The sequence below is a fragment of the Mirounga leonina genome, unplaced genomic scaffold, assembly GCF_011800145.1.
Source record: "Mirounga leonina isolate KUSES-001 unplaced genomic scaffold, KU_Mleo_1.0 Mir_115, whole genome shotgun sequence".
NCBI classification, from domain to species: Eukaryota; Metazoa; Chordata; class Mammalia; order Carnivora; family Phocidae; genus Mirounga; species Mirounga leonina.
Genome location: NW_023270268.1, coordinates 32,828,262 through 32,839,395, shown reverse-complemented (window position 1 = coordinate 32,839,395; position 11,134 = coordinate 32,828,262). Strand labels below are relative to the sequence as shown.

The window sequence follows — 11,134 nt, the reverse complement described above, 5'->3', positions numbered from 1 at the left end:
GGGTGGTACAGAAGGTTTCATGTGTTCACCTTGATACACTTCAATTTGACATGCTTCTATGGGCAGCAGCAGTCTCTAGTAGTTAATGATCTTTGCCTCAACTCTTATGGGTGTCAAGGATATGGCACCATTTCCCCTACCTTCAGCATTCCAGCGGTAGCAGAGACCAGGAAGTGGGTGAAAACATGCAAGGAGAGTATGTAGATTAAGGAGACACGTGAACGTGCTCTTGGAGAAGACCTATATATAAGGACCAGCACAGGAAAAAAGATATGGAGATATAGGGAGAAAAAATAGGTCAGAGAGTTAGCCCTGGAGCAAACTGTGGTCCTGGAAATGATGAAGGATGGGGAAATCAAGGAGGAGTGCAGAAGAGTCATTGAGTTGATCACTGAAAAATGTCCCCTCGATTTAGCCCCTGGAAGGCCATTTGTAATCTCAGTAAGAAGAGTTTCAGTGGAGAGATTGGCTCATGGGATAGTTGTAGGTTGAGGAGTGAATAGGGAAAGTAGTACTCCTTTGATGTGAATGGGAAGAAAGCAACTCCATGAGCCTCATTGGTTCATTTACAAAATAGATAATGTCTTACATAATAGTTGTGGGATTAAAGAATACAGGCAAAGCGCAATTAGCCCAGTGCCAGGAACACAGTAGTCTTCACAAATGCTGTATTAACCATGTTAACAACAGGGGCGCCTGGGTGGCTCAGTCGTTCGTTAAGCATCTGCCTTCAGATCATGGCTCAGGTCATGATCCCAGGGTTCTGGGATCGAGCCCCGCATTGGGCTCCCTGCTCGGCGGGAAGCCTGCTTCTCCCTCCCCCACTCCCCCTGCTTGTGTTCCTGCTCTCGCTGTCAAATAAATGAATAAAATCTTTTTTAAAAAATGTTAACAATAAATACACAGGCCCCTGGCTGGCTCAGTCAGTGGAGCATGCAACCTTGATCTCGGGGTTGTGGGTTCGAGTCCCACGCTGGGTGTAGAGATCACTTAAAAATAAAATCTTAAAAAAAAAAAAAAACAATATATACATTGGGGATTATTCACTTTGGCTGGTCCTTTGCAGGCTCCCCATCTTACGGTTCGGCCCCTGGATCAGCAAAGAAAGGCTTCCAGTTGAAGATAACTATTAGAGGGTAGTTAAAAGAAGGCTCTGGAGACAACTGTCTGGGTTGGCATCTAGGCTCTGCCACTTACTAGTTGTATTTTTTAGGAAAGTCATTTAAACAGTCTGTTTTAGTGTCTTCATCTGTAAATTGGAGACCATAGTACCTAATTCATAGGGCTGTTGTGAGGACTAAATAGGATGGTATACTTAGAATGGGATCTGGCAAAGTAAGTGTACAGTAAATATTACCTGTATATTTTTTACTACATCATGGTCAAGAACACTTGGTGCATGTTCTCCTTGATCCCAGCACTGAGTCAGTGGCCACATCTGTGCCTTGACCTCTGGTCACCAGCTGCTTCTACACAGTCTCTCACTGCTCTCCTAGCTTCTGATCCTGGCCCCCTCTGCCTTTGGGTCTGGACACACCCCAGTTTGGGAGTGCTTCATACATACTGGTGTTAACACCTGTCCCCACTTTTACTTTTCTTCTCCCACTCCTGGCTTCCTGATCCCTCTATCCTAAGTCCATTTCTGCCCACAATTTCCACATGTTAAAAGCTAACAATAAAAGTCAATGAGTACTGGGTATCTACTACCTGCCAGGAATTGTCCCTGAAGGTTTTCCATAATTATAAAGACATTATACAAGAGACAATTCCGACTTTTCAGATGAAGACACAGAGCTCAGAGAAATTTATTTATTGTAGATCACAGAGCTAATCAGGGATGGAGACAGGAATTCCAACTGAGGTTTGCCTAACTCCAAGTCCTTTACACTCACCTTACTGCCCCACAATGTGTCTAAGGAGCACAGTGGGGTAAGTGATCCCGGAAATTAGCAAAGGTTTTAGGGAATAGACAAATCTCAATATGGAATCCTAAGGATCTACCAATTTAGATTTGGGTAGGAGAGATGCATTCAGTTTAGCCACTGGGCCAGTGGCATGAGCCAGGCTCAAGGACCGAAAAGTTAAAGGGAATACAGACTGAGGATGGAAAGGAAAAGGTCCATAAACAGAAAATGACAGACAGAACAACACTCATTTACTTATGCTGTAGGGGAAGCAGGAGAGTTGTTCAACAGAACTTGGGTCTTAGGATAGTTAGCTCTACTTGGGCATGGGTTCCTGTCAAGATGCCCATCTGCCATGCTGACAAGACAGTACTACTGAGTTTTCACAAGCCACTGCAAGGAGAGCTTCCGTCTTGGGCTCAGCATACCTCAAGGGACACTGAGGGGTAATGCTACCTGCCTGCCACAGCTTTTGAATGACAGTCCCTGTCAGGACTGTTTCATGACTCAAGGAATTCAGATCATCACCTCTGCCTGCCATTGGGTGAGAACTTCTGGAGGGTTGTGCCTCACCTTCCCTTGCCTAGACACCCCCACTCTGATCTTGCCTTCCTCTTCTGGCTCTGAGGTACTTCTTTCTACACCTCCTCATCAGCTGGTTGTGGTCTCTTGCATGCAACATGCTCAAACTATCCGCTAACCTGTTTCCTGCACTTCTCAGGTTAATTTCCACTGCTTTCCAGAGTTGAAGGATCATCTATATCTGAAGATGAACTGCTGGAAGAATGGACCTATTTCCTACTATAAGCAAGTGCAGTCTAGAAATAGGAATTTTTTTCCTATTACACTACTTGACACTTAAGTATTTGATATTTAATTATGGAAGAAAAAGCAAGAAGAGAAAAGGTTTTTATGGAAAGGTAAAGACGCAGTGGGGAGGGATAAGGAGGTTGATGATCAAAGAAGAGATTCCTAAGCTCTCTGAGCTCTGTAGGGCTGGGACTAGAAATGAAGCAAGGAGGGGGGAGGGGGCAGTAGGGCCACCACTCTTAGGGTTGTGCAAGTGCAGGATAGGTCCTGGTGCTCTGGCATGGACTACATGGTCAATTACTCCATTCCAATAACCATTCCTTGCCCTACTTAGCACAGAATTCCCTTCCCTTTACCAAGATTCCTAACTTGTGTCCTGTGTTTTTAGCACATCTGACAGTTGTAATCCAGTCTCAATTTTTCTTTCCTTCCTTCCTCCCTCCCTCCGTTTGTTTTTGGAAGTAACACAGGGTATTCCCCTTGTCTTATACTTTTTTTTTTTTTTTTAAAGATTTTATTTATTTGACAGAGAGACAGCAAGAGTGGGAACACAAGCAGGGGGAGTAGGAGAGGGAGAAGCAGGCGCAGGGAGCCAGATGCGGGGCTCGATGCAGGGCTCGATTCCAGGACCCTGGGATGATGACCTGAGCCGAAGGCAGACACTTAACGACTGAGCCACCCAGGAGCCCCTGTCTTAGACTCTTCTAACTCCTGCTTCCACTGAGTCTGCTCCAGATGTAATTTCCACTTTCAAGCTCTGGTTTTCAGGGTTCTTATAGCCCTTTTTCACCTCCTCTGAATATACTTTCCAATTTCCTAAGTTTATTGTCTGGCCACCAGCAGAGAGAACCAGGAATTTAACCTTCCTTAACCTCAATTCTTTCCTTTGGGTGTGATCAATTAAAAACTTTGTCAAAGTTCTTCTTCCTGTAGTTAGAATTGATTTTTTTTCAATGTGACATCCCCCAACAACTTCTCTTAAGATGGAGAATCAAGCTTTATTCAGAACAGCCCTTTGAGTTGAAAGTTCTATACTTAAATGCCATTTTACTCAATTTTAAAAAATTGAAAACCAGAAACAATGCTCTGCAATAGTGAAGATTGTACTATAATTTTTAAATGGCTACAGTTGCTGTATTTTCACTCAACCACCGGTTTAATCCTGGTCAGTCATCAGTGATTCTATTAAGTGGAGCACACAATATGCTCAAAGGTCAATTTTTTTTATTAGAGGCGTCCTTTGATCACCCTATATAAATTAACACCCCACTTCTCACTCTCAGCCTCCTCAACCTGCTGCTCTATTCTTTCTTTAGAGCACTTCACTGTTAGGCATCTCTTCACTAGCAATATAAATTTTATGACAGCTTTTAGACAGATTTGTCTATTTTCTTCAGTATCATATTGCTAGCTCAAAACTCTGACACGTGAGCATTCAAATATTTGAGGTGAGTTGGTTGGATGGCTGGATGATGGATAAGTATCTCCAAAAGCTAAACACTGACACATAATCATACATATATAATAGTTCAAATAATATTCTTTTCATCTTGGCACCAAGTGATTAGCATATACCCTGAGGAAATCAGTATTTGTTTTCTGTAACATTCCTCTTATCTATAGTCTAGAAAACATATCAAAACAAGTAAAATTTGGCATTACATACTCCTAGAAACAACGTGCTTATTCAGGGATTACAAATTTCTTCCATAAGAGCCCAAGAAAATCAATTCAATAATCGTTCTTCTAAAACAGGTTAACACTTCAGTCTCATTATGGAACCCAAATATCTCCATAATTATCCAAAGGCTATCTGCAACTTCTCTATATAGTCTCAGATACAAATCTTCTTAGAGTCAGCCCAGAGATTTATTTAAAACAACTAGGTATCTTTACCTTAGATGTCTATTTTTAATTGTCTATTTATATTTTCCTGCTTGAAAGTCATTATTATTCCAAAAGGTACCAAAAAACTGGACAAAAGGAAATTGACTACTCTCTCTTCTGTAGTTATAACTAAAAATGAAATTTACATTATTCCAGAATACTGAGCCCAGTTTTACCTAGCCTTAAAAGCTAATTTGAGTGAAACATTTAAAAATCAGCCAGACCAGTAGATAAATTAAATGTTTGTGCTAAGCCACTGTGAGCAACAGACCAATTCTGAAATATTCGATAATAAAAGTACTCTGGCCAGCAAACATAATCTTAAAAAGACACTTTGGTTTAAAAATTTACCTCTGTGAACATGGCCGATTGTAACTGAAACTCCTCCCGTTCTTCAAAACCTCACACACTCAATTTAGGTTCTACTCATTAAACAAAAAAGTCTCAGCAAGCTGTATACTTTCAGATCAAAAAACACCTCAGTGGTAAACTAGAAAAATATATTTCGGTTCCTTTCGGTTACATGACTTGGTTTAGGTCATGTAACAGCAAGAAATTAGGGTGTGGAGTATGCATAGTATGCTGGTCTGCACGTGTTTAGAAGATGACAGAGTTGAGTCATATAAACTCGCTAAACCAATAGAACCAGCTTATCAGAAGAGAGGAGCTTCCTACCTTGCTTCACAGTAGAATCAAATAATGGTTTTCCCCAGCAGTGTTGCATTTTTTAAAAAGTCCACTGGATGCTGTTCAGAACATAAAATGAAGATGTCATCTTATATCAAATGTCCTTTAAAGAAGTGACTACAGTTGTGAAGCCATTTGGAAACAGTTAAAAGATCTATCTGATCTATCTATCTATATACACAATACAAAGGGCCCCCTTATCGTGGAGCAAAATATTAAAGTGGAAAGGCTAAATCATGTTGTAATGCTACATTCCTAATTTGTTGATTTGGACATTGCATCTGAGGTGTTTCTGAAAAATAAGTTTCCAGATTCTAAACCAAAAACTCCATGTTACAGGAAATAGGGCCTAACAACGACTGCATTTGGAGATGTGAACTAGGGAGATAAGGGTTGGAAAGGAGACTTTTACACTTTTTTTTTTAACCATGTACATTAATAAACATAAAGGGACCATTCACATTAGGTTCCATCCAATAGTCACCTTGTGGGAATTCAATTCCAGTACTGTCAGCTTATTACTCAGGGGAAACCAAAACTAAATTTTATGTTAAATTCCCCAATTTTTAAGTGTGAACAATTCCTTTTTTTGTACAGTGTGGGCTGAACTGTATTCCTATTTGGTTGTACCCTGAACAGGGCACCTAGCCAAGATGTGGGAGGGGGCAGTGGTGAAATTTGGACTTTTCTACAAGGAAAAAGGCTGGTCGTGCATTTGGGCAGGGGGTGAAGGGTAAGAGGTGCCTTTTCCTAATTCTCACAAGTTACACTGACAGCAGTGCCCCTGCTTCTTTGCAATCTCTGGAGTAGAAGACAGGATGGGAGCATTAAAGCTGGAGATAATTTATGTACCTGTATCTATAAGGATGGCCTTTTTCTACCAACCCAAGTTGCTCATCTGCCAGCAATAGCAATGGATTAGTTAGCCTTCCTGTTTTTAGTGATGTATCTGTGACACTGTCTTTAATTGTGCTTCATACCTGTGTTACTGTGTATAGTAAAAGATACATTGTATGTGTTCATACACATTCAGCTGAATCCTAAGTACCTATGACCAATTAATAGATACTGCAACAATAGCCTTTCATTACTGAACTTATATAAAGTTCTCAAATAACTTCTTCCAAGATTTTGGAGAAGTTATTTATAGAAGTGGGTTAGGCAGGGTTAAGTGTGTTATCTGTGTTCAAATTGATAGCTAAGTGTCTCCTCGTTATGTAGAAGAAAATTTCTGTAAATATGCTCTTCCCCAGAACTCTTTACCTGTTTTTTTTTAATGTAAGACTTAATTTATTTTAGAGAGAGAGAACGAGAGCACAAGAGGGAGAGAATCTCAAGCAGAATCCCTGCTGAGCAGAGCCCAATGCAAGGCTTGAGCCCACGACCCTGAGCTTATGACCTGAGCCAAAACCAAGAGTTGGACACTCAACTGAGCCACCCAGGCTACCCCCAGAACTCTGAGTCTAAAACAAGCAGACAGATGGCAGTGTGTCACCAAACAGAATGTATCAGGCTGGGAATAAGGAAACCTAGTTTCTAATACAAGCCCTGCTACTCACTAGCTATATAGATGTTTTTTAAGGTTGTTCTGATTCTTAAGAAAATTGCTTCGAGTAAAATTAGGGTTTATAAAAACAGTCATTGATATAAGGGTTGGTTGAAGACTTTTTAAAAATCGATAAAAAGTTTAAGTACAAAATTCCGTAGTTCCCAGTGAGGTTTTTGTCCCAGTATAATAACAGCACACAATAGGTATTACTGGCTCATCAACTCCCTGGCATTTTGCAGCCCACCTGTGCATGCACAGGAGAGGGACTAAAGAAGGACTTGAGAAACTACAGGATACCTGAAAGAAGAAAAATGTGGCAACAGAAAAAGAAAAGATGAGTGATGACACCTTTTATATCTGTGTGGAATACATTTTCTCTTGCTTGATTTAACAAATGTTAAAGTTCTATAGCCTGGTTTGCCTGCCTCACTTCCTGGATGCTGTTCAAGCTTTGTTTTGTTGAACAACCAGATGGCCAACTTGTGGAAGATAAGTAAATGCAGTGCTTGTTAAAATGGTCATGTGGGCTATCTGGGAACTCTCTAGTTATTATGAATCTAATTATGGCACAGAAATGTGCAATCTACTTCCAGTGCTACTCCATTCCTAGCTGCTTTCTCAAAATCCTTAACATAAGCTCAGTGGGGTTTGCTATAAATACAGTTCATGTCTGTGATACAAAAGATTAATTGCTTTTTTTTTAAACAAACCTCTTAAAAAAAAAAAAGGAAGACTGGGGGGGAAAAATGGAGAAAAAGAAAGCATCATCAAATGTTTGTTTAAATAAAAAGATGTTTACTACCTAGTCATATTTTAACACTTTGAAACTATTTTCTTCAACTTATATTCAAGTGATTTTACAGCAAAAAAGGTAAGCACACGACTTTTATTTCTATTACACTGTCTACTAATAATCATTTCAATAAACAAAGGGAGACTGACAAAGATAATGAAATATGAACTAAAAGGCTTTAAAAAGCGGATGTAATGAAAATGAAAAATTGTACATCAAAGTCTTAATTATATTTGCTAACTCCTGTTGCTTAGTGGGAGAAGCCAGGGCTGCCACCCAGTGGCAATGTCAGTCTTAAATGATTTTAAGATTTAAAGAACTAAATATTTAATATTAAAAAAAAAAACCCAAACTAAAAACCTCAGGAATTAGACAACTTCAATTTTAACATCAGTAATATTGGTATATTAAATACTTATCTATAACATATTAAAGAACAGAAAACATTCATTTGCTTAGGCAGCACTGGGGAAATTTTTGAAAATACCATATGATTTCCTACTAAGTTATATGGTTTTAGTAAGTATTTTAATTAATATATTGAAGGTTACTTTGCTTAAATTTAAATTCCAGAATTAATAATGGGGGGGGGTTCACAAAATACAGTTGTTTTCTTCTATGACCTGCAGAAGTAGATTCAATACTCCATAAAAGCCTCTCATCCATACACCCAAACTTCTGCTTAGTAACAAAAACATAACAGAAACCCTCCAAAAAGTAGATTTTAAAAATAACTTTCTCTAACCATTTGGCACATCCCATCTTTTCCTCAGGTATAATCCATTTTAGTGTCTTAGTCAACAAAACCCAAAGCTGAAAGGAGGAAATGAAAATAGTAGAAATACTACTACGCCTGATAATTACTGACGTTTAGAGGTGGGAGGGAAACCAAGTATCTCACGGCCTCCTATTTCCCCAATATCTGGCCACAGCTTTTTTCACACTGACACAGATATACCCCAATACAAGATGCTTTGGTAAAATAACACTAGGGGAAAAAGTAATATATAACACTAGAGCATCCATTTACAGTTTGAAAAGCTAAGTATCTCAGAGACTGCTTTATTCTCTTAAATAACCAGATAAGAAGTACCCCCCCAAAAATCCTAGAAATTTAGAGATTTTTGTTTCCAACAGCTGTAAATTAAAAGTGTACAAGATACGTTTTTAAACGTATGTCCTATTTGTTTTGCTTTACAATGAAGACAATGAATAAATTTTTTAAAATGGCAGACACAACATACTTGATATTTACAATGGCTTACAACAAATACCTGAAAATAATTTCTAATTTTCCATTTATTATTGCTATTTAGTCAAAGAAAAAAACATTGTCCAAGAAATTTATTTTAGCATATGCCATATACTGATATAATAATTTTATATGAAGAGAAACCATTGCAGAAGTGACAAATACGGTGCCCGTACAAGGAAATAAAGAAAATAAACCAATAAATTCTTCCATGTAAAGACTTTTGATCTGCATTATTTTTTTCAAAATATAAAACCTTAATATTAGAAGCAAAGAGAAAAACAGCAAAGAAAACAATAAAACAGAAGACCAAGGATAAGGAACTGCTTTGTGCAGATGCTTTGCATACGTAGTATATATGTATGGGCTGAGTTATAATAAAAATACTTATGTATTATAGTCAATTCTCATGTAGGGTCAGAAAGCAATTTCCAATCAAACATGACTGGACTGACATTTTCTCAGTCTTTAATTACATGACGAATTATAGCTGTGAGGCAGTCACTTCTGGTCAGCATTATCATGACAAATGCTTGATAAGATACAGTTTTTCTCCTTGTTCACTTGTGAAAATTGGTGCCTTTTTGTAATGTTCTACAAGTTCTTCCATGGTGCTGAATTTACGCTGCCCAATGCAGTAGACAGTCTCTTTTAGTTGGACTTTAAAATGCTTGTTTTTCCCTTGTGCTTTTAGTGATACAGAGAAATCATTTGGCTAAAAGAGAAAAAAAACACATAGGGTAAACATTTTTTTTTTTTTTAAGATTTCATTCATTTATTTAGCAGAGAGAGATAGCGAGAGCAGGAACACAAGCAGGGGGAGTGGGAGAGGGAGAAGCAGGCTTCCCGCCGAGCAGGGAGCCCGATGCGGGACTCGATCCCAGTACCCCGGGATCACGACCCGAGCCAAAGGCAGACGCTTAACAACTGAGCCACCCAGGCGCCCCAGGGTAAACATTTTGAAAGACATCCATTTTATATTAGACTATTAACAGTAAGTGCTCAAATTTTAGCTAAGTACTAGGCACTATGCTAAATTATTTACATAGATTATCTCCTTTATACCTCCAACCAACCCCTTTCAGAGATGAGAAAATCCAGGCCAAGAGAAGCTAAGTTGCTCAAAATCATCCATCTAGTTAATAAGAGAGCCAGGATTCAAACTCAAGCAGTCAGACTCCAAAGTCTCTCTCTCTTTTTTTTTTTTTTAAAGATTTTATTTATTTATTTGACAGAGAGACACAGAGAGAGAGGGAACACAAGCAGGGGGAGTGGGAGAGGGAGAAGCAGGCTTCCCGCTGAGCAGGGAGCCCGATGAGGAGCTTGATCTCAGGACCCTGGGATCATGCCTGAGCCGAAGGCAGATGCTTAACGACTGAGCCACCCAGGCGCCCCAACTCCAGAGTCTCTTAAATAATATGCTCTAACACCCACAGCAAATCCTTTAGTTTGAAGTTTAACATCTGAAGCACAACAGCTATCTTCTCTCCTGCCAGACAACTGGAGAAACACATGAGAAAACATAAGCTAATGTGAGCTAATAGTAGCTATCTTACAGACTAGCTGAGACAATGTTCTGAATTCTCAAAGATGATAGACACTAATGAGAGGTCATAAACTCAAATGCCTACAAGGGTAAAAAGACATGTAAACAAGTGACAGGGTGGATAGAGAGAAGGAACAGTGCATGGCCAATCTAAAGGAGGTGGCCACTTAGCTGTGATTGTTGCCTTGTAGGAATAGGGGCAATGCTGGCAGGCCTTCCAATTTTAAAAGGAAGTCTGTCATCTGAATTTTTATAATAAATCTCTCAGTATTTAAATACTGGTAACAAATTCGAATGTTTAAAAAACATTGCTCAGGGGCGCCTGGGTGGCTCAGTCGTTAAGCGTCTGCCTTCGGCTCAGGTCCTGGGATCGAGCCCCGCATCGGGCTCCCTGCTCCGCAGGAAGCCTGCTTCTCCCTCTCCCACTCCCACTCCCCCTGCTTGTGTTCCCTCTCTCGCTCTCTCTCTGTCAAATAAATAAATAAAATCTTTAAAAAAATAAAAAAATAAAAAAATAAAATAAAAATAAAAAACATTGCTCAGGTCAAACACAGTATGCCTGTTTGAGATCTTTACTTTAAAAATTCTACTGCTAAAAATAATGGTGTATTTTGGATAATATCTATGCTCAATTACCCACCACAAGAAAAAACAGTGTTCTGTAATCGAGCTACTTTCTTAGGTTTTTTTTTTTTTTTTTTTTTTT

General features: G+C 39.1%; 1 protein-coding gene across 6 annotated transcripts in view; it reads right to left on the bottom strand.

Annotated features, from left to right (window-relative positions):
* Positions 1–8,959: 8,959 nt before the first annotated feature.
* NCK1 (NCK adaptor protein 1) overlaps positions 8,960–11,134 on the bottom strand; it is a 77,276-nt gene continuing 75,101 nt past the window's right edge. For all 6 annotated transcript variants that reach the window (XM_034995382.1, XM_034995371.1, XM_034995390.1 and 3 more), the window contains one exon: positions 8,960–9,597. In XM_034995382.1, the coding sequence (XP_034851273.1) occupies positions 9,403–9,597 (195 nt within the window). In that variant the 3' untranslated portion in view covers positions 8,960–9,402. The remainder of the gene's footprint in view (positions 9,598–11,134) is intronic.